At 47.2% G+C, this 23,745-nt stretch overlaps 2 protein-coding genes across 3 annotated transcripts in view; one reads left to right on the forward strand and one right to left on the reverse strand.

Moving 5' to 3' along the window:
- PIAS4 (protein inhibitor of activated STAT 4) overlaps nt 1-4,284 on the reverse strand; it is a 40,020-nt gene extending 35,736 nt beyond the window's left edge. Inside the window, exon 1 of one of the 2 annotated variants that reach the window (XM_079960729.1) lies at nt 4,214-4,284. In XM_079960729.1, the coding sequence (XP_079816855.1) occupies nt 4,214-4,255 (42 nt within the window). In that variant the 5' untranslated portion in view covers nt 4,256-4,284. Of the gene's footprint in view, nt 1-4,209 lie in introns of both variants that reach the window. The other variant, XM_079960730.1, reaches the window with a different exon arrangement.
- Nucleotides 4,285-4,578: 294 nt separating this feature from the next.
- On the forward strand, nt 4,579-23,499 carry LOC307207163 (uncharacterized protein). The gene is made up of 4 exons (XM_079960925.1): nt 4,579-4,751; nt 11,489-12,159; nt 18,566-18,738; nt 21,692-23,499. The coding sequence occupies exons 2-4, from the start codon at nt 11,848-11,850 to the stop codon at nt 21,987-21,989; spliced, it is 783 nt and encodes a 260-aa protein (XP_079817051.1). The 5' UTR covers nt 4,579-4,751; nt 11,489-11,847; the 3' UTR covers nt 21,990-23,499.
- The last annotated feature ends 246 nt before the right edge of the window (nt 23,500-23,745 follow it).

Below are 23,745 nucleotides of genomic sequence, written 5' to 3' on the forward strand. Positions count from 1 at the left end.
GGAAAAGGGAGCGAGGAGACAGCGATGCCTGTTGCACCTCATGCACACCAGTTTGAGAAAATCTGCTGCTGTCCGTATCAGACTGGACAAGTCTACTGCAGATATTCATTTGCTACAATAATAATTAACATTTATAGAGCGCCAAGCCTCCATAGCACTAAAAGATGCTGTACTTCTTACAACAGCCCTGTGAGATGGGCTAGCCTCATTTCCCCCCTATTAGAGCTGGGGAGTTGGGTTTGACAGGAGCAAGACTTTCCTTGCAGCCTTCACACTAACTGTAGCTGAAATAAAGGGCCCCTTGCACACTCCTTTCCCATTTGTGTTTTATCTATCAGATTCTGAGTCTGAGGCCAGGGGTTGTCTTATTATTGAAATTTATACGCTGCTCTGGGAGCGTCGTATGGTTCATAGACTCGTAGAATCTTACGAGTTGAAAGGGACCCAAGGATCATCTAGTCCAACCCCCTGTAACGCAGGAATCTCGGCTAAAGCATCCATGACAGACAGCCATCCAACCTCTGCTTAAAAATCTCCAAGGAAGGAGAGCCCACCACTTCTCGTGGGAGTCTGTTCCACTGCTGAACAGCTCTTACTGTCAGAAAGTTTTTTTCCGAATGTTTAGTCGGAATCGCCTTCCTTGCAACTTGAAGGCATTGGTTCAAGTCCTGGTATAGCCTGGAGAAGAGGAGGTTAAGGGGTGATATGATAGCCATGTTCAAATATATAAAAGGATGTCACATAGAGGAGGGAGAAAGGTTGTTTTCTGCTGCTCCAGAGAAGCGGACACGGAGCAATGGTTCCAAACTACAAGAAAGAAGATTCCACCTAAACATTAGGAAGAACTTCCTGACAGTAAGAGCTGTTTGACAGTGGAATTTGCTGCCAAGGAGTGTGGTGGAGTCTCCTTCTTTGGAGGTCTTTAAGCAGAGGCTTGACAACCATATGTCAGGAGTGCTCTGATGGTGTTTCCTGCTTGGCAGGGGGTTGGACTCGATGGCCCTTGTGGTCTCTCCCAACTCTATGATTCTATGATACCCTCCAAAGCAGGAGAAAACAAGCAAGCTCCCTCCTCTATGTGAGAGCCCTTGAAATATTTGAAGGTGGCTATCATATTTCCTCTCAGTTTTCTCTTTTCCACGTTAAACATACCCAGCTCCTTAAAGTGCTCCTCATAAGGCTTAGTTTCCAGACCCTTGGCCACCTTGGTTGCCCTCCTCTGCACACATTCCAGCTTGTCAACATCCTTCTTAAATTGTGGCGCCCAGAATTAGACACAGTACTCTCAGTGTAGCCTGACCAAGGCAGAATAGAGTGGTACAGTGGTGCCTCGCAAGACGAAAAGAATCCGTTCCGCGATTCTCTTCGTCGAGCGGTTTTTTCGTCTTGCGAAGCAAGCCCATTGACGGCTTAGCGGATTAGCGCTATTAGTGGCTTAGCGGCTAAGCAGATAAGTGGCTTAGCGGCTTAGAAAAAGGGAGGGGGAGGGGGGAAAGTTGGAAAAACGTGCAAGACATTTTGTCTTGCGAAGCAAGCCCATAGAAAATTCGTTTTGCGAAGCACCTCCAAAACGGAAAACCCTTTCGTCTAGCGGGTTTTTCGTCTTGCGAGGCATTCGTCTTGCGGGGCACCACTGTACTATGACTTCCCTTGATCTAGACACTATACTTCTGTTGATGCAGCCTAGAACAGCATTAGCTTTTTTTGCTGCTGCGTCACACTGCAGACTCATGTTAAGCTTGTGGACCACCAAGACCCAAAGATCCTTTTTACATGTACTTCTAGTAAGCCAGATGTCTTCAGGAGAGATAAAAGTGCTCTAAATAAGTAACAAATATGCAAGTGCGTGGAAATTCAAGGTTTCAACTGAAGACTTCCCAGTTTGTGTCCCCAGCTTACTGAAAAAAACTGGAAGCCAGCCATTCCAAAGAAGTTAACTACCCTAAAGTCTTTGTTTCTGAATATTCACGAAACAAGCCAGATCTACTCTTGTAAAGTAAAAGTACAATCATTAATACAAATGGCAGCACTTATAGTTGTGGCTTCCTATACATGACTTTGCTTGCTATCTGAGGTGTCCATTGGTTTCATAACTGGCTCTGCATGGTTCAACTTAACAATACAGAACGCACAGAGAAGGAGCCAGAAAAGTATCTCACAGAAATTCCATTTTGGCAGGTGGTTTTGTGACTTAAGAGTCTAATTACATAGAAGATAAGGCTATCAGCATCTACTAGCCATGACAGCTATGCCCTACCTCCATGACCACAAACCGTATGCCTCTGAATGCCAGTTCAGGTAGAGGAGAGTTGCAACTGAACTCAGGCCTCCCATCGTGGCATCTGGCTGGCCATGTGAGAATAGGATTCTGGACTAGATGGGCCATGGCATGATCCAGCAGAGCCCTTATGTGCCACAGAAATGCATTTATAGCTTTTTCTGTTATTATCCACATGCGTGCATATACAAGGTTAACAAGGGAACGGCTAAGAGATGTGTTGATCTGTTAAATGTTTCAGATTCACCCTCCTCCATTAAAACAGCTAAGGTTTCAAATTAACAAATAAACACACACACACACATGTATGCACAATAAATATCTGTCAGGAGACAGCCAACACCTGACAAATCCAGTTCACAAACGTGCTTCAAGCAGAATAAACCTGTTTCACTTTCTAAAAGGTACCGCCACGCTTGGTGGGTGCCAAGGTTGGCTGCGCAGCAGGCAAAGGCTGGAACCCTTACCTAGAAGTCCAGCGATTTCCAATTAGGCATGTACAGTGGTACCTCGGGTTACATACGCTTCAGGTTACAGACTCCGCTAACACAGAAATAGTACCTCGAGGTAAGAACTTTGCTTCAGGATGAGAACAGAAATCGTGCTCCGGTGGCACGGCAGCAGCAGGAGGCCCCGTTAGCTAAAGTGGTGCTTCAGGTTAAGAACAGTTTCAGGTTAAGAACGGACCTCCGGGACGAATTAAGTACTTAACCCGAGGTACCACTGTATACGATTGCCAAGCTGCTATTCCAGGCGACTTAACCAGCGAGTAACACCACCCCCAATGGGACATGGGTGGTGCTGTGGGTTAAACCACAGAGCCTAGGACTTGCCAATCAGAAGGTCGGCGGTTCGAATCCCCGCGACGGGGTGAGCTCCCGTTGCTCAGTCCCTGCTCCTGCCAACCCAGCAGTTCGAAAGCATGTCAAAGTGCAAGTAGATAAATAGGTACCGCTCTGGCGGGAAGATAAACGGCGTTTCCGTGCGCTGCTCTGGTTCGCCAGAAGCGGCTTAGTCCTGCTGGCCACATGACCCAGAAGCTGTACGCTGGCTCCCTCGGCCAATAAAGCAAGATGAGCGCCACAACCCCAGAGTCGGCCACGACTGGACCTAACGGCCAGGGGTCCCTTTACCTTACCTTTAACCCAAGGGGTGCTTACTTTCTGAGTAAGACCTGCGCAAGATCACACTTTGCTGCTGTTGTGTTTTCGTTTCGTTTTCGCTTTCAACACACGCACACACATACCAATCAGGATTAAATCAGCTCCAAACAAACCTTCCCCCGCCCCCCCCCCAAAATAAATCCACCTTGCTGGGGTTGGTGGCAACTCCTCCTGGCTGTCAAAAGCTGGCATGAGGGCGAGATAAAAGGCATGTAAACAAACAAACAGACATACAAACCCTCCTGGGGGGGGTGTGAGAGGAAATGGGGAGGGTCTTCTCTGGCATGGGGGGAGGGGGTGGCTGTCTTGAAGGTGGGGGTGGGAAAGCAGCAGCAGGTAGGGCAGTGTTTCCCAACCTTGGGCCTGCAGCTGTTTTTGGACTACAACTCCCATCATCCCTAGCTAGCAAGACCAGTGGTCAGGGATGATGGGAGTTGTAGTTCAAAAACAGCTGGAGGCCCAAGGTTGGGAAACACTGAGGTAGGGAGAGGGGAGAGGGGAGAGTGGGGGGGTTGGTGAGGGGGGGTCGTCCCTGGAGGGGGGTGGGGAGGCCGCCCCCTCCCTCGGGACGAGGGGCGGGGCTTGTGGATGCCCCTCCCCTTTAGCCACGCCCCTCCCTCCTCAGGTGCCCCTCCCTTGGGCAGAGATTCATAGGGTCCCCCCCCCCCAAAAAAAACATACCTCAGTGAGGGGGGGGACGGGGCGCCCCTTCGGACCCCCGCTTCTCCTCTCCCTCCCTCCCCTCCCTCCCTCTCCTCTTTCACTCACTCACTTTCGCCTCCACCAGCTCCGCCGCCATCTTGGCTTCCAGCATCCAACGCGCCGGGAACAGGTGGAGGGAGGGGCGGGGGGAGGGAAGAAGAAAGAGAAGAGCCGCCCGCGTCACGTGACGAGGGGGGGGAACGTCAACGGCTAGGCGCCCCAGCTCGGCCAATCCGGAGCGCGCGCTTGTGGTTTCTTTCCCCGCCCCCCCGTCCTCTTTTCTCCAATCAGCGTCGACGCTCCGTACAAAAAAAAACAAAAAAAAAACCCCTCTCCTGACGTGCGACGCCGGAGACGAAGGAGCGCGGCGCATGCGCATGCGCGCCAAGCGACCCGGCGAAGCTTTCTCGGGCCGGCCTCTCGCCAGAAGAGGGGAGAGGCGGCGCATGCGCACAGCGGCTTCAAGCCAACCCGCCTTGCCCGCTTCCTCTTCCCGAGAAAGAGCGATGACGAGGCGTGGCCACGCCCAGCCGGCTCTTAAAGAGACACTCACCCCCCAAAAAGGGGAAATAATTTGCGGGCAGGATTTAATCTGTGGTCATATTTAGGTTCGACTTAACCTTAGGAGAGGGTTTTGTAGTGGCTAGGTTCGGTTTTAGTGGACGAACAGCAATATGGTCAGGGAGGCCCTCTGGGCATGTGCAGAGTGCATTTAAGAGGCCCACCAAGTAGCCACAATTTAAAAATAATTTGAGAGGAAAGGCAGGATGTGAATCTAATGGATAAAGCAACGCCACACACCCCTTTTTTAGGGGGGATAAGCTGAATTGGGACGCAGGTGGCGCTGTGGCTTAAAGCCTCGGCGCCTAGGACTTGCCGATCGAAAGGTCGGCGGTTCGAATCCCTGCGGCGGGGTGCGCTCCCGCTGCTCGGTCCCAGCGCCTGCCAACCTAGCAGTTCGAAAGCACCTCCGGGTGCAAGTAGATAAATAGGGACCGCTTACCAGCGGGAAGGTAAACGGCGTTTCCGTGTGCGGCTCTGGCTCGCCAGAGCAGCGATGTCACGCTGGCCACGTGACCCGGAAGTGTCTCCGGACAGCGCTGGCCCCTGGCCTCTTAAGTGAGATGGGAGCACAACCCCAGAGTCTGTCAAGACTGGCCCGTACGGGCAGGGGTACCTTTACCTTTACCTTTAAGCTGAATCGGTAGAACATGAGAGTCTTAATCTCAGGGTCATGGGTTCCAGATCCCTTCATTGCAGGGGGCTGGGCTGGATGACCCCACGGAGTCTCTTCCAACTCTACAATTCTGCCATTCATCTTCGTTCCGCTCTGTCCAAAATCCCATGTGGACTGATCATTATCATCACCATAATCATTTATTAAATTTGCCAGTCGCTTGTGACCCGAAAGGATCCAAGCAACTTACAGCAATATGTATTTTATACATACATGCGAAAGGCTGGGCTGGATGAATCCCTAGCCGGAATTAAGATTGCCGGAAGAAATATCAACAACCTCAGATATGCAGATGACACAACTTGGATGGCAGAAAAGGAGGAGGAATTAAAGAACCTTCTAATGAGGGTGAAAGAGGAAATCACAAAATATGGTCTGAAGCTAAAAAAACGAAGATCATGGCCACTGGTCCCATCACCTCCTGGCAAATAGAAGGGGGAGAAATGGAGACAGTGAGAGATTTTACTTTCTTGGGCTCCATGATCACTGCAGATGGTGACAGCAGTCACGAAATTAAAAGACGCCTGCTCCTTGGGAGAAAGGCGATGGCAAACCTAGACAGCATCTTAAAAAGTAGAGACATCACCTTGCCAACAAAGGTCCGTATAGTTCAACCTATGGTTTTCCCAGCAGTGATGTATGGAAGTGAGAGCTGGACCATAAAAATCGCCGAAGAATGGATGCTTTTCAATTCTGGTGCTGGAGGAGACTCTTGAGAGTCCCATGGACTGCAAGAAGATCAAACCTCTCCATTCGGAAGGAAATCAGCCCTGAGTGCTCACTGGAAGGACAGATCCTGAAGCTGAGACTCCAATACTTTGGGCACCTCGTGAGAAGAGAAGACTCCCTGGAAAAGACCCTGATGTTGGGAAAGATGGAGGGAACAAGGAGAAGGGGACGACAGAGAACGAGGTGTTGGGACAGTGTTCTCGAAGCGACCAGCATGAGTTTGACCCAACTGCGGGAGGCAGTGGAAGACAGGAGGGCCTGGCGTGCTCTGGTCCAGGGGGTCACGAAGAGTCGAACATGACTAAACGACTAAACAACTACTAACATTAGGAGAGGGTTTTGTAGTGGCTAGGCTCGGTTTCAGTGGATGAACAGCAATATGGTCAGAGAGGCCCTCTGGGCATGTGCAGAGTGTATTTAAGAGGCCCACCAAGTAGCCACAATTTAAAAATAATTTGAGAGGAAAGGCAGGATGTGAATCTAATGGATAAAGCAATGCCACACACCCCTTTTTTAGGGGGGATAAGCTGAATCGGTAGAACATGAGAGTCTTAATCTCAGGGTCGTGGGTTCCAGATCCCTTCATTGCAGGGGGCTGGGCTGGATGACCTCACGGAGTCTCTTCCAACTCTACAATTCTGCCATTCATCTTTGTTCCGCTCTGTCCAAAATCCCATGTGGACTGATCATTATCATCACCATAATCATTTATTAAATTTGCCAGTCGCTTGTGACCCAAAGGTATCCAAGCAACTTACAGCAATATATATTTTATACACACATAATATGCTATGGGAAGGGGGGGGGGGAAGCAGGAAAACTGTACAATGCATCAATGTTTTGTCAATTTATTTATTTGCCACGTTTTCCCCCCGCCTTACATTACCAGTGTCAAGGGGTCTAGTAATGCCACAGTTTTCAGAATTCTGGAAAATCGGGAGAAGTGGCAAAAGAGGCGAAAATTATATATCATAGCTGGTGCCTGTCAGAGGAAAGGAAAGAAATAACAGATAACCCCACGTGTTTACTGTAAAGACAGCATTTCAGTTTTCTATAGATTTCAGATATTTGCTACAGCCTTTGGCGGTGGGCATTGTATTTCTGTATTTTTAAAAATATATGCCACACTGCATAGACAGTTTGCCTGCCCCTCATAACAATCTAGCATAGCTTTTCTGCTGCTGCCACGCTGAATAAATCAGCAGTAATTTATGGATGCAAATATTTCAGGAACTTCCTGCAGATTTTGGCTTGAAGGACGCTGCCTTGAGCTCACTGGAAGCCCAGAGCCTGGGAAGCTCGTTCGAAAAAAGGAAACGAGTTGGACATAGGGTTGCCATATATCAGAAAGTGAAAATCCAGACCATAAAGTTGTTGAGCTTTTAGAGCTCTTTTTTCATATAAATCGCCAAAATTGCAATTTCCGATACGTCCGGATTTTCCCAGACGTATGGCAACCCTAGCTGCACATTCAAAGTTTCCAATAAAGAACTAAGGATCGCTGTTGTTCATCCCTTTACAAATGAACTAGTTCATCCAAACGATTATAAGCTGCTGTGCTGAATTATAAAATATACTTACGTAGGTTTAGAAAACACCAAAACACACTCACACATTGTTTGATTTACTTCCCCCAACAATTGTGATTTAAGCTTAAAAGAGTCAGTACAGTGGTACCTTGGTTCTCAAATGCCTTGATACTCAAACAACTTGGAACCCAAACACTGCAAACCCACAAGTAAGTGTTCTGGTTTGCCAATTTTTTTTCAGAAGCTGAACATGCTCCGTTTTGAGTGCTACGCTGAGGTTTGTCTGTTTTTGCTATTTATTTTGCGTTTCTGTTTTTGTGGCTCTTTTTCATTTTGTTTTTGTGACTGTGTGGAACCCAGTCAGCTACTGATTGATTTGACTGTGTGACTGCAGTACGTTGTTTATTGCTTTCTTTTTATGGACCAATGGTCTTGTTAGATGGTAAAATTCATGTTAAATTGCTCTTTTAGGGGTCGTTTTTAAAAGTCCAGAACAGATTAATCCATTCTGCATTACTTTCTATAGGAAAGCTTCCTTTGGTTTTGGAACGCTTTGGTTTTGGAATGGACTTCCAGAACAGATTGAGAACCAAGATAAAGAAAGAAAATCCCCACACATAAGAGAATGAACTTGAAGATGAAGTAGAAATTGTTATAGAAGTTCTAGAAATAGTTCTAAGTTACCTAATGTACACCTATTTGCAAAGCCAACTTTCCCCCTAAAATAATGCATTTAATACTTTTAGTAATATATGCATAAAAAGCACTCTTTAATATGGGCATTTTTGTGACTGGAGAACTGCATTACAATATTTGGAAAGCTCCAAATAATTAATAATAATAATAATAATTTATTTATACCCCGCCCATCTGGCTGGGTTTCCCCAGCCACTCTGGGCAGCTCCGCATCGAATATTAAAAACACAATACAGCATTAAACATTAAAAACTTCTCTAAACAGGGCTGCCTTCAGATGTCTTTAAAAAAATATTATTATTATTATTATACAGCTGTGTTTCAGTTTGCATATAGTTTCAGAAAGTGTGAATTATGTAGATTTGCCTTTAAATGCGAACTGAATTCGTGCCCCACTCAGGCAAGGTGGGACCTCAACTTAACAACAGTTCTTTAGATATTGTTTTTATCGAGGGATTATTTGGGCATCCTGTTTTTGTGGGGTTGTAGCAGTTTTTACTGATGTCGCCATACGCAGCTCTGGGAGATTTTGAGGCCAAAAGATGGGGTTAGTAAAGGTAAAGGGACTGCTGACCATTAAGTCCAGTTACGGACAACTCTGGGGTTGCGGCGCTCATCTCACTTTACTGGCCGAGGGAGCCGGCGTATAGATTCCGGGTCACGTGGCCAGCATGACTAAGCCGCTTCTGGCAAACCAGAGCAGCGCACGGAAACGCCGTTTACCTTCCCGCCAGAGTGGTACCTATTTATCTACTTGCACTTTGACGTGCTTTCGAACTGCTAGGTTGGCAGGAGCAGGGACCGAGCAACAGGAGCTCACCCCGTCGCGGGGATTCAAACCGCCGACCTTCTGATCGGCAAGTCCTAGGCTCTGTGGTTTAACCCACAGCGCCACCCGCGTCCCAAAAGACGGGGTTACACATGTTAAAATAAAGAACATAAGAGCCTCCCGGATCATGCCCATGGCCCATCTAGTCCAGCAAGCTGTTCTTACCGTGACCAAACAAATGCCCCTTATGGAAAACCCACAGGTAGGATGTGACCACAAGGGCACAGGGGTCAGTTTCGGTATAAGGCAGCTTCCCAAGTTCTTTTTTTCTAACCGAGACCTTTATTCAGGTCTAAGAGGACTGGAAACTTACCTTTTTGCTAGGGGAGGGAGCAAAAACAGTGGCGGAACATCTGTTCTTCATACAGGAAGACCCCCCCAGTTAAATTCCCAGCATCTCCAGGTAGACCTGAGCAGAGGCGAAACAACCTGGACCGGCGCTTGTCCCAGGGGACATGGCACGCTCCCCAGGGGGCATGGCGCTCATCGCAGGTGGCGTGGCAAGTGTCCCAAGGGCGTGGCACTCGTCCCAGGGGCGTGGCACTCCTCGCAGGAGGTGTGGCACTCACCCCAGGGGGCATGACGTGTGTCCCAGGGGGCGTGGCACTCGTCCCAGGGGCGTGGCACTCCTCGCAGGAGGTGTGGCACACACCCCAGGGGGCATGACGTGTGTCCCAGGGGGCGTGGCACTCGTCCCAGGGGCGTGGCACTCATCGCAGGAGGCGTGGCATGTGTCCCAGGGGGTGCGCCGCTGATTGGGGGTGGGCATTTTGTCACCCCCCTTTGGAATGGCACCTAGGTCGGACCGCCCCCTCGCCCCCACCTCGGAACGCCCCTGGGCCTGGGGAAATCCCCCAACCCGAGACCCTAGGGCAGGGTTCCCCAAACTTGACTGTTAATATTTGGGCAACTTTTCTGATGTACTTTATTGGAAGGAGAAAGTTTTTTCCTTAATAACAGTTTTAACAATTTATTTAACTAAAAAATAATAATAACATCATAGCATATGTATCCGTGTTTGTTAACTGAGTTTTAGCACCCATGAAAAACTTAAAACAAATCCTTATTTCCTGATGAATATAGCCTTTGTACTAGGCACTCCCAAACTAGGCCCTCCAGCTGTTGTTGGACTACAAATCCCATAATCCCTAGCGAGCAGGACCAGTGGTCAGGGATGATGGGAACTGTAGTTCAAAAACAGCTGGAGACAAGGCCGAGCTAGAGGAATGTGATGTTAGGACCGCTTTCTGCATTCCTGTTCTGTGCAGCTTCAATTTCTGCGGCAGCCTCTTATTTTCCTGAATTTGGAATTTGCTCCGATATATTTTAGGAATTACTCCTTAGCTTGCCAGCCGTCCTGAGCTCAGCTGTTCTAGATAATAATACTAATAATTTATTATTTGTACCCGGCCCCTCTGGCTGGGTTTCCCCAGCCAATCTGGACAGCTTCCAACAAAGACCAAAAATACACTAAAATGTCACACATTAAAAACTTCTCTGAACAGGGCTGCCTTCAGATGTCTTTTAAAAATAGGGTAGCTGCTTATTTCCTTGACATCTGATGGGACGGCATTCCACAGGGCCACTACCGAGAAGGCCCTGTAGCTTAGCTTCTCGCAATGAGGGAACCCCCAGAAGGCCCTGGCGCTGGACCTCAGTGTCCAGGCAGAACGATGGGTGTGGAGACGCTCCTTCAGGTATACTGGGCCAGATGCAAAAGGGCAGGATTAAAGCAAAAACAAAAATCCTAATGGAATGAAATAAAAACGGTTCCTCTTTTCATAGAATCATAGAGTTGGAAGAGACCACAAGGGCCATTGAGTCCAACCCCCTGCCAAGCAGGAAAAACCATCAGAGCACTCCTGACATATGGTTGTCAAGCCTCTGCTTAAAGACCTCCAAAGAAGGAGACTCCACCACACTCCTTGGCAGCAAATTCCACTGTCAAACAGCTCTCACTGTCAGGAAGTTCTTCCTAATGTTTAGGTGGAATCTTCTTTCTTGTAGTTTGGAGCCATTGCTCCGTGTCCGCTTCTCTGGAGCAGCAGAAAACAACCTTTCTCCCTCCTCTATGTGACATCCTTTTACATATTTGAACATGGCTATCATATCACCCCTTAACCTCCTCTTCTCCAGGCTAAGCATGCCCAGCTCCCTTAGCCGTTCCTCATAAGGCATCGTTTCCAGACCTTTGACCATTTTGGTTGCCCTCCTCTGGACACGTTCCAGTTTGTCAGTGTCCTTCTTGAACTGTGGTGCCCAGAACTGGGCACAGTACTCCAGGTGAGATCTGACCAGAGCAGAATACAGTGTTTGTTTTCCTAGACCCTCCTGTGACCCCCTCCCTGACCACCACCCCCCGTCTCCTCCAGCTGCCGCCAACCTGTTGGTAAACCCAGCTCAGAATTCCTGTATCCCGAGCGGATTAATCAATGTATTTATTAGGCTTAGATTCCAAATCCTGCTAAAGCTAAGTCTTTGCCAGATAAACAGGCTGCTTTGCGGAGGCAGCCCGTTTGTGAAAACACAATTAGCAAACCCTGTAATCTGCACTAATTACAAGCCCAGCCCTCGGGAGACGCTTCTGTTTCCGCCGCTGCCCCAACGCAGCTCCTGGACCTTGCCGGACTTCCAGGACCGGCGAAGATGAGCTGAGATCAAGGGCACCCCAAGTTGCGTCCGCCATGGAAAGGGCAGAGGCAGAGGTCCAGAGGAAGCCTAGCGTCTCCTTCACCATTGACTACCTCCTTTTCGAGAACAGGAAACCACACCGCAGGGATCCAGAACCGAGGGGTGAGCAAGCGAGGGCAGAAGGGAGAGGCGTCGCAGAGACAGAGCAACCTGGACCTCACGCACCTGCAGATCTCCTGGACAAACCCAACCAGTCTTACATCGCCCTCATTTCGACCGCCATCCTCTCCTCGCCGGAGAAGAAGCTTTTGCTGTCCGACATCTACCAGTGGATTATGGATAAATACCCGTACTTCAAAAACAAGGTGAGTTCCGCCAACAGGTACCTTGGAGAACATGGGCAGAGAGGTTCTCACCTTGAACTACCTTCCAGACTCCCCCAACCTAGACCCCTCGTCCAATGAGCAAGCCAACTTGGTGGGCAAGGACATCGCTGGTTTCTTCCAGGTACAGTGGCCAAGAGTCATAGGACTCCAGAGGAAGCTGCCTTTCCCCGACACAGACCATTGGTCCATCTAAGCTCAGTATTGTCCATCTCTCCAGGTTTTCGGACCAGAGGCCTACCTGCTAAGGACTGGAGGTGGGACCTTCTGCATGCAAAGTAGATGTTCTACCACTGAATTGCGGCCCTTGTCTTCTACTGTCCTGCTAGTTTTAGAGATGGATTTACAATTTAATATTGCGACAGGTGGTGGCACCTGTTCGCCGATAAACCTTGGCTTAACACCACCAACGAAACTTCCATCTTATTTAACTACCTTATCTGTGGTGACGCACAGGTATGCCTTTATAAAGGCTAGATTCAATGTTTTCCCATCAAATGTGTTGGGTAACAGACTCTCCAACGGACAGATCTCACTCCTCTGCGACTGTAAAAGTGGATCTGTAGAATCGTTATATCATATAATCTTCTGTTGTCCATTACATTCGGCTTCACGGTCCAAGTTTCTGGCCCCATATTTATCGAGAATTGCTGACGGACCTCAGGAAGCCCAAATAATATACCTACTAAACGACGAAGATACAAGTAGATCCCTTGCAGTCGCTAGATACCTGATTAATGTTTTATTTCAAAAGAGGAGAAATGGAGCACTGTATGACTCTGACAGCTTAGCTAAACTTAAGAACCATTAATAAGTGCCAGAACCAAGATGCATACCCCCCAAAATCTGATGGATTTGAATTGCGGTTTACATAGAGGGAGCTTATTGTGTATAGTGTTTACTTAACTGAAGTAAAATTGGTTTTATATGGGTGTTTTAACTTGGAACTGTTTAAATTGTATTGTTTATGGATAAATTTGGATGTATTGTTTTCGTTATGGGACAATGGCCGCAATAAATCTAATCTGAATCTGTTCTGCTAGTTGGCAGGCCTCCGAGAACAGTCCTCTGTCTGAAGAGGGAGGGTTGTCCCGTTCCAGTCCAGTTAAGAGATAAAAAACGTCTAAGGTTCATGAAGTGGTCCATTGACAGTCCCACAGAAGGCTTAGGAAGCATACAGATGATCTCGTCACCATCCCCATTATAACGAGGTTTAATGGGTTGTATCCAACCGGGGCCGGGTATAGGTTTGATGAGGCCCTAAGCGACTGAAGGTAATGGGGCCCTTTATATGTCCAGCTGTCCTTTGTCAACAACACATTGTCGCTGTTTTTTTTTTTTGTGTTGAATATATGCTATGTGGTAATTTATGGACCTCATAGGTATCTCAAGCCATTTGCATGTAACAAAATATGTAGTTTATTGAACGAAAATACAATTAAGAAGAAGTATATTAATAGTGAAATATAATTAAGAAGAAGTATATTGGGAGGGGGGCCAAGAGAGTGGGGCCCTAAGCTATAGCTTGTTTAGCTTATATGTAAATCTGGCACTATATCCAACACTAGTTTTGCTGAAATTAATGGATCTAGATTAGCCATGTTCATTGATTTCAACGGACCTACTAGCATTGGATTCCACCCACTGTACCTGTTTCCGTTTCGAGTTCTTATTTCCAAATGTGCGCCATGCATATAGCATGCAAAATATATGCAAATCAGCACCCTCTTTCTCCCTCCCTTTTGGCGATACGTAGGTGGCCATCCTTTTCACGAGACTGGAGCATCGGATGCCAGTGACACAGTTTCTTGGCCTTTTTAACACCCAGTTCTCTTCTCTGTCCGGGGAGATCTCAGCAGAAATCCCTAGGGCTCAGGACAGAAGCTCAAAACATTATAGGAGATTCCTGCCAAACAGCGGTAACTCTCAAACAGCTCTCCTGCAGAGGGTACAAATTTACTTTCCTATCTACACCCTTTTTTGAGCTTCTGACTTGCAAACATTAAGTCTAGAGAGCATCCCTTTGCTAGGGGCTTGCGGGAGAAAGTTGATTCCGTCTGCAACTTAACAAACAACTACAAAACTCCCACCGTTTTGAGCCGAAAGAAGAGCTATCCTTCGAAATCCGTGCTTCTCCAGATTCCGTGGTGCAAAGATACATGCCTTAGAGGAAAGGGTGCGTAAATTCATGAAAATAACACCGAAAGATGCGTTATATTAGGTGCTTGCAAATGTTTGTACAGCAGTCTAAACAGCATCCAAGAATGTTGTTCGTTTGGAGAAATTTGCACTGAAATGTTAATGGATTTTCCTGAGGACTTTATTCTTGGAAATTGCTGCAGAATTCAAGAGTAGGAGGGGATTAGAAGCTGAGAGAAACCCAAACTGACAGATATGTCTGCCTCTATTAAGTCTTGCCAGACCGCGACAAGTTCTGTTGTTGCTCTTTAGTCGTTTAGTCATGGCTGCCTCTTGGTGACCCCCTGGACCAGAGCACGCCAGGCACTCCTGTCTTCCACTGCCTCCCGCAGTTTGGTCAAACTCATGTTTGTAGCTTCGAGAACACTGTCCCACCATCTCGTCCTCTGTCGTCCCCTTCTCCTTGTGCCCTCCATCTTTCCCAACATCAGGGTCTTTTCCAGGGAGTCTTCTCTCCTCATGAGGTGGCCAAAGTATTGGAGCCTCAGCTTCAGGATCTGTCCTTCCTGTGAGCACTCAGGGCTGATTTCCTTCAGAATGGAGAGGTTTGATCTTCTTGCAGTCCATGGGACTCTCAAGAGTCTCCTCCAGCACCAGAATTCAAAAGCATCCATTCTTTGGTGATCAGCCTTCTTGATGGTCCAGCTCTCACTTCCATACATGACTACTGGGAAAACCATAGCTTTAACCTTGGCAATTTCTGAGGCCACTCTAATGACCCAAGGACCGCAACAAGTTGACCTTGGGAAGCAGTGGAGCACTAGTAATATTTCAAGAGTTGGCAACGAAGCTTCAAGTGGCTGATAAAACAAAAGCTCGCCACTGATTTATCTCAGTTGCCACCAGACAGTTGCCTGCGGGAAGTTTTGAGGGTAAATAGGGGACTAATACATGCATTCTACTTCCAACAAGTAAAAATCAGATTAAAGTAAATAAACAAGGTTTTTGACATTGGCTGATTGTACAAACAAGGTTTGGAGTTAGGTTATTATTGTTCGTTGTTTGTTTGCTTGTTTTATCAAATTTGTATACCGCCCTTCATCCGCAAATCCCAGGACAACAGATCCTAGATCACAACAGACAAAAATACAAAATACATAATAAAACAAAAACATTTAAAAAGCCGTAGAATGTTAATCAGCTGAAGGCCTGGCTGAAGACAAATGTTTGTTTGTTTTATTTATTACGTTGTTATTGAATGGTTTATTTATTAAATTGGTTAAGTCATTACATTGAATAGTGGATCTGCAACAAAATGTTGCAGACTGGAGTTCTCCTGTTCAGGGTGTCAGCCAGCCAGCCGTGCCCTATTCTGGATTCTCCATTCCCACCCACCCACCCCTCCTGCCGCCACAATGTTTTAGTTGCTTAATTGTCTGTTTGTTGCACTTCCATCCCACTTTTTCCCCTCAATGGAGCTCAGGGTGGTGAGAATCATGATTCTTTCCCTCCTCCTTTACCACCCACAACAACCCTGTGAGGTAGGTTAACCTGAGAGTGATTGACAGGGTCACACAGTGAGCTTCATGACCCAAGTCAGAGCAAAGTGGCCAACCAGTCCCCAAAATGCAAATGAAACAGATGCCTTCAATAGACACCATAAAGACATGATACCAAAGACCAGAAAGCATTTAGATTAGATATGGAAGCGATGGAAGTCAATCAATGAAATTTTATTATATTATTATTTGAGTATTGAGATATTTGTAGAATAAACTTGGAAGAAACTCTTCCAACTTTTCTTCTTCTTCTTTTCTCTTTATTTTTTTTTCTTATTTTCTTCTTTTCTTCTCTTTTGCTCCTTTTTTCATATATATGTGCTTATTTGAAATATATATGTATGTACAGTGGTACCTGGGGTTACATACGCTTCAGGTTACATATGCTTCAGGTTACAGACTCCGCAAACCCAGAAATAGTACCTTGGGTTAAGAACTTTGCTTCAGGATGAGAACAGAAATCATGCTCCGGCGGCACGGCAGCAGCGGGAGGCCCCATTAGCCAAAGTTATGCTTCAGGTTAAGAACAGTTTCAGGTTAAGAACGGACCTCCGGAACGAATTAAGTACTTAACCTGAGGTACCACTGTATGTATGTATTTGCAATATTTTGCTTATATTTTGTAACAATTATGATACATAAATTAAAAATTTGATAATAAAAAAAATAGATGAGATATGGCTTATCTGCTAAAATGCCCTGGATATTGCATGATTGCTTTGTGCATTAAAGACATACAAAGTTCACTTTAAAAAATAAAAAAGGAACTACTAGTTCAAGTTTAACAGATCCCCAAAGGAACAAGTTCAAGTTTGGGTTTAACAGGTCCCCAAAGGAACTAATTCCAGTTCATGCTGGTCCCTTTACAAAATTAACTAGTTCGATTCCCAGCCAGTTCAATTCAAGTTCATCCAAACAATCCTCAGCCGAGTATTTCCCCCCAGCTTTCAGAATGTTATAAGCTGTTGTGCTAAAGAATAAAATATACTTAAGAAGACTAAAGGACCGAACCTCAAGGTCCATAAATAGCAACACCCTAGTGGTCCCAGGCCCTAAGGAAGTTACCGTAGATTAGCCTCAACCAGAGCCAGGGCCTTTTCAACACTGGCTCCCGCCTGTTGGAACATGAGACCAGGGCGCTGCAGGATCTGATTTCTTTCCGCAGGGCCTGTAAGACAGAGTTGTTCTGCCTGGCCTTTGGCTAGGAACCAATTTGATTCCCTCCCTCCCTCTCTTTCTTTTTTCTTTTCCTTCTCCTCCTGCAATGAGGCTACATTTTAATATTTTAATGTTTCATTATTTTAATGTTGTTTTTAAGTTGTAATCATTCCACTTGTTTTTATTATTGTTTGTAAGCCGCCCTGGCTGGGGAGGGCGGGGTATAAATAAAAAATATTATTATTATTATTATAAAGGCATGGGGGGAAATCAGGAGACGCACACCGTGGAATGCAAATGGTTTAATTTATCCCCCCCCCAATAGTTACGATCTTTAAACTCAAAGGTCCAAAGGGCCTAAAATGGGCTTGAAGATGAACTAGAATTTGTTAAAGGTCCTACCCCAAAATGAATTTAAAGCGGAAGCATTCTGCACATACTCAGAGGTTAGGCTCATTTTAAATATTGCTGCACATGTTCCTGAGCTATAGCCCCGATCCTGCCATTTCCATTTCCGCAAGCCTTTGGCCCTGTCACGCCTTGCACAAACGGAAATTCTTCTTTGGCCTTCTCCAGCTGCCTAAGTCACTTCAATAACACCGACGGCGGCACCCAGAGAGAAAAACAAATCTTTAGAACTCTTCACTGAGGACAGCTGAATAAAAGCAGTGTCATCATCCGAGGAGAAATAAGCAAAGGGGTCTTTGTCTTTTTTATTCCAAGCCTTAAAAGGGACGCAGGTGGCGCTGTGGCTTAAACCACAGAGCTAGGGCTTACCGATCAGAAGGTCGGCGGTTCGAATCCCCGCGACGGGGTGAGCTCCCGTTGCTCAGTCCCTGCTCCTGCCAACCTAGCAGTTCGAAAGCACATCAAAGTGCAAGTAGATACAGCGGTACCTCTAGATACGAGGAACCCCGTTCGCACCTAGAGGTAAACGTAACTAGCGGCGGCATGTGTCTGCGCATGTGTGCGTCGCTTTTCATACGCCTGACATCATTTTGAGCGTCTGCACATGCGCAAGCAGCGAAACCAGGAAGTAACGCGCTTCGTTACTTCCAGGTTGCCGCGCAGTGCAACTCGAACGCGCTCAACTCGAAGCGTATTCAACCCGAGGTATGACTGTAAATAGGTACCGCTCCGGCGGGAAGGTAAACGGCGTTTCCATGCGATGCTCTGGTTCGCCAGAAGCAGCTTAGTCCTGCTGGCCACATGACCCGGAAGCTGTATGCCGGCTCCCTCGGCCAATAAAGCAAGATGAGCGCTGCAACCCCAGAGTCGGTCACGACTGGACCTAATGGTCAGGGGTCTCTTTACCTTTACCTATTCCAAGCCTTGTTCATAGCAGGGAGACGTCCAGACAAACATACAGAGGCGAAACTCCCTCAGAACTCCCTCCTGCCATTCTGCCTGGTTCCTAAGCAAAAACTCCGCCCCGCGGCAACCCCCGTTTTTACCGGCGACGGAGTTAACCCTTCGGTGGCAAACTGAATGATCCCCCAACACCCCTCTTTTCCCCATTTTTTTACGTGCAGGAGAAGAGTTGGCGCAACAGCGTCAGGCACAACCTGTCGTTGAATGAGTGCTTCATCAAAGCGGGCCGCAGCGACAATGGAAAAGGCCATTACTGGGCCATCCACCCGGCTAACCTGGAGGACTTTTCCAAGGGGGATTACCACCGGCGGAGAGCACGGCGAAGGATCCGCAGGTGAGAGGCATCCCCACGGCTTTGATGCTGCTCTTGTGCATAGCTGTCAAGCGTCCCTTATTTGGCGGGAAAGTCCCTTATCCCAGCCCTGTGTCCCACTGCTGTCCCTTATTGATGATGTCCCTTAAATTTCCCGGGTTTCAAAGGAAGTAGCTCCTCTCCCTCCCTCCCTCCCTGCCAGCTGGGGGGTGGAGCTTGCATGCCTTGTGCCAATCAAATCGGCCGCGTTGCCTGGGACTCACCTTTGCTCAGCGCTTCCCAGCGGAGAGGTGACGGTGGTTTCCCTTGCTGCATCCCCTTTGCTGGGTTGCTGCGCTGTGGGAACCAACGCTTGAGGCTTCATTTGGCTGCTGGCTGGGCTTTCTGCCTTTGGCTCAGAGGGGCTCAGAAGTTGAACATACCTGTGTTCGGAAAATCCCTTATTTTGGCTGCTGATCCCTTATTTCCAAGGCTGCTGGTCCCTTATTTTCAAATCTGTAAGTTGACAGCTATGCTCTTGCGCCAAACAAATCCCCCATTTATCCCTCCCCCCCCCCCTTGGTTCTCCATGCGCCATATGCAGAATGAGCCCTATTCATCCTATCCTTTAATGGGCTCTATTAACCCTCCAAAACTCATGGGATGGAGAAGACCTTTAGCCCTCCGGCTGACCTCAGCTTGACCTCCCCAGAACCAAAGGGAAGACCTGCTCACCTGCTCTGCTTTCTCCCTTTGGGGTTGGGTAAGGAAAAGGCGAGGGCCATTCAGTGCCGGCGCCAAGGTCTGTTATCATGCAGGCTTGTGGCCCAGCGGAGGCCGAGTCGTGTCCGCCCACTGCCCGGCATTTACAGGACATTTAAATAATAATAATAATAATTTATTATTTATACCCCGCCCATCTGGCTGGGTTTCCCCAGTCACTCTGGGCGGCTTCCAACAAAACACTAAAATACAATAACCTATTAAACATTAGAAGCTTCCCTAAACAGGGCTGCCTTCAGATGTCTTCTAAAAGTTTGGTAGTTACCGTATTTTTCGCTCTATAAGACGCACCAGACCATAAGACGCAACTAGTTTTTGGAGAAGGAAAACAAGATAAAAAATATTCTGAATCTCAGAAGCCAGAACAACAAGAGGGATCGTTGCGCAGTGAAAGCAGCAATCCCTCTTGCTGTTCTGGCTTCTGGGATAGCTGCGCAGCCTGCATTCACTCCATAAGATGCACACACATTTCCCCTTACTTTTTAGGAGGGAAAAAGTGAGTCTTATAGAGCAAAAAATACAGTATTTTTCTCTTTGACATCTGGTGGGAGGGCGTTCCACAGGGTGGGCGCCACTACTAAGAAGGCCCTCTGCCTGGTTCCCTGTAACTTGGCTTCTCACAGCGATGGAACTGCCAGAAGGCCTTTAGCGCTGGACCTCCGTGTCCGGGCAGAACGGTGGGGGTGGAGACGCTCCTTCAGGTATACAGGATTGAGGCCATTAAGAGCTTCAAAGGTCAGCACCAACACTTTGAATTGTGCTCGGAAACGTACTGGGACCCAATGTAGGTCCTTTAGGACTGGTGTTATATGGTCTTGGCAGCCACTCCCAGTCACCAGTCTGGCTGCCGCATTCTGGATCAGTTGTAGTTTCTGAGTCACCTGAAAAGGTAGCCCCACATAGAGCACATTGCAGTAGTCCAAGTGGGAGATAACTATTAATCCACAATAACGCTTAAAGCACATGCTTTCTCCCAAAGAATGCTGGGGACCACTATTATAAATAGCAGTGTGGCGTAGTGGTTAGAGCATGGGTAGGCAAACTAAGGCTCGGGGGCCGGATCCAGCCCAATCGCCTTCTAAATCCGGCCCACGGACAGTCTGGGAATCAGCGTGTTTTTACACGAGTAGAATGTGTCCTTTTATTTAAAATGCATCTCTGGGTTAGTTGTGGGGCATAGGAATTCGTTCTCTCTTTTTCTTCTTCTTTTTTCAAAATATAGTCCGGCCCCCCACAAGGTCTGAGGGACAGTGGACTGGCCCCCAGCTGAAAAAGTTTGCTGACCCCTGGGTTGGAGGGTCGGAACAGGAAGAGGGTTCAAATCCCCACTTGGCCGTGAAACTCCCTGGGTGAACTTGGAGGCCAGTCACTGTCCCTCAGCCTGGTCTACTTCACAGGGTTGTTTAGTGGAATTCATTGAGGAGAAAGGAGAACGATGTAAGCTACCTTGAACTCCATGGGAGAAAAAGGTGGGATGGAAATGCAACTAATGTTTCTATGAAAACTTGGGAAACAATCAGTCTCTTTTGTCATCAATCTGCGGAGAAAAGGCAGAGAATGAAACTCTTAATCTCAGGGTGTTTGGTTTCAAGCATTGCAGGGGGTTGAACCAGATGGCAATTCTATGTTTCTATGAAACAGCGTATAAATAAATACAGTGGTACCTTGGTTCTCAAACTTAATCCGTTCTGGAAGTCCGTTCCAAAACCAAGGTATGCTTTCCCATCGAAAGTCATGCAAATGCAAAATGGATTCATCCATTCCAGACTTCTAAAAACAACCCCTAAAACAGCAACTTGACATTAAGTTTACTATCTGACGAGACCATCGATCCATCAAATGAAAGCAATAAACAATGTACTGCAGTCACACACAGTCAAATCAATCAGTAGCTGAACTGGTTCCACGCGGTCACAAAAAAATAATAGCCGCAAAAACTCAAAATAAATAGCAAAAGCAGACAGACCTCAGCGTCGCACTCAAATCGGAAGTGTAACACTCAAAACAGAGCTCGTTTGGCTTCCGAAAAATGTTCGCAAACCGGAACTCCCAATTCTGGGTTTGCAGTGTTTGGGTTCCAAGTTGTTTGAGTACCAAGGAGTTTGAGAACCAAGGGACCACTGTAGATATAAACACAAAGCTGTCCCGTCCCACCAATGGCCTGTTTCCTGCGAATGTGAATTTTGGTCCCTGCTCCTCTTCCTTCTCCCAGGATGGCGGTGAACTTCGGCTACTACCACCCATATGCTTTTTATGGACTCAGCTGCTGCTCCCCGGGGCGCTACTGCCTCTGCTGCCCTCCATATGCCCACGCCGGCCTCCCTGGCATGACTCCACCTTGCCCGCCCGGGCTCCCTCCTCTCCTGCTGCCCTCGGCTGTCTCCTGGCCTCATCCTTTCTTCTCCGGAGGAGGGAAGGAGAAATCCCAGGCTGAGAAGAGGCTGAACTGGGCAGCCTGGAGCAGACCGCAACTGCAGATCGGGCCCGTCCTGGCCCACGCTAATCCGTGACGCCTTCTCCAGCTTGGGTCCACCAGCAGCCTCTGCATCAGAGATGGTTCATGGAAAAGACAATCTTTTTAGGTGCTGCTTCTCTAGAAGAGGCCTGGGCTGAAAGCTTCTCCTGTCTATTCAGCCCTCGGGATTCTCCCAAGGCCATTCTGTTGGAGAGAGAGGTTTGGAGAAGATATTCCTACTCTCCAGAGTTAAGCATAATGGCGATTGCTCCCAGCACATTAAAACTTGGTTAGATTTACATCTGCCCTTGCCCATCTTTAAACAAATATTCTTCACAAAAAAGGCTTAGGCTAGAATAAATCACAGACACTTAACTTTGCAACAACAAAAATTGAATGTTGTACTCACAGAGTCCCCAGATGTTGCATCAAACATATCTCTATCTGCTGGCAGTGAAATGAATAATAAAAAAAGGGTTTCAAATGAATTAAATGGGAAAAGCATATTGTTTACTTACAAAAAAGAATCATGCAAACTTTTGGTTAGCAAAGATGCAGGCTGTAAAATCTCATTTGTTGAAAGTTTCAGTTCACTTGGCTTGTAAAAGACTGAGAAAGAGGAGCCAGAGGCTGCTGAGAGCCTAAGCTACTCCCACTTGGGTAACTTGAACGCAGGGCTCCAGTTAACCCTTTCATGCATGCAAGTCAGGAACTGTAAATTGCAACATGCACATCCCCGCTGCAGGCCACACACACCCTGACTTGGCCACACCTCACACTGGCCATGCTCTGCAGCCCCCTCAGATCCCTTTTCCTGGCTGGAATGTCATTGAACTAGGATTATGCTTCTTCCTTGCCTAGAGAAAGGATGGAAAGGGGTTTGTGAGGTGTGCATGCATAAACTAGTGTTGTGCCCTGACTGCAGGGTTGTCGCTTCCGAAAACAGGTTGCTTCCGTGCGGGACTCATTCAGACTCTATCCCGGTCTGCTTTGTTCTCCCACAAATCACTATTGGGCAATGTTTGGGTGGGCGAAGCTATAATTCCCCCCACATTTTGACAGAAGCAATTACCAAGCCTCTAGAACGGATAGAGCAAATTACAGGTAAACAAAGCTCAGGGGCTTTTGTGCTGAGAGCCTTAAAAGAAAAACACCTAAATTCTTGATCAGAAGTGGATGAAATTTGCAGGCAAAGTTAACCCTTCCAAAGGTAATGTTTTCTCAGCAATTGGTTTGGGAATTGCAAACGAGAGAGAGGTAAGGAACTGAAGAGAAATAAATAAGTTTGGGGGCTTTTGTGCTTCTAGATACCATGAAAGTTGGGGTGGGGGTGGGAGAATTATAAGTTATTTGCTTGCCGGAGGAATTCATTCCCTCTAATTATGAGCCACAACATAGCTCCCCGTCCACTACCTTCCTCAAACTGGTCCAGTCAAATCAATGGGTGTGACTGGCATCCACTGATTTTTCAATTCATGCTCGTCAATCAAACCCATTGATTTCATTTGCGCTGCTCTGAATATGGCTTAAGTCAGGTAAAACCCAAAGTATTGCATTAAAAATAAATACCGTATTTTTCGCCCTATAGGGCGCACCGGCCCATAGGGCGCACCTAGGTTTTTTTTGGGGGGGGGAATAAAGGTGGGGAAATTATTTTTCCCCCAGGGGAAAAAAGTTTCTTATCTTGATTTCTTATTCTTCCGGTGAGTTTGGCCATTTCTGCATATTCCGTAAGTTTTTGTATCTATTCTTCCTTTACTGAGATTTCTGCTTCTTTCCATTTTGGGGCGAGACGCATATTTGCTGCTGTA

The sequence above is a fragment of the Podarcis cretensis genome, assembly GCF_951804945.1.
Source record: "Podarcis cretensis genome assembly, chromosome: 18".
Classification (NCBI taxonomy): Eukaryota; Metazoa; Chordata; class Lepidosauria; order Squamata; family Lacertidae; genus Podarcis; species Podarcis cretensis.

Coding starts and splice junctions, on each gene's coding strand:
- LOC307207163 (XM_079960925.1), top strand. CDS start 11,848: ATGGAAAGGGCAGAGGCAGAGGTCCAGAGGAAGCCTAGCGTCTCCTTC. Junction 12,160..18,565: donor ACCCGTACTTCAAAAACAAG/GTGAGTTCCGCC, acceptor TTTTACGTGCAG/GAGAAGAGTTGGCGCAACAG. Junction 18,739..21,691: donor GCACGGCGAAGGATCCGCAG/GTGAGAGGCATC, acceptor TCCTTCTCCCAG/GATGGCGGTGAACTTCGGCT.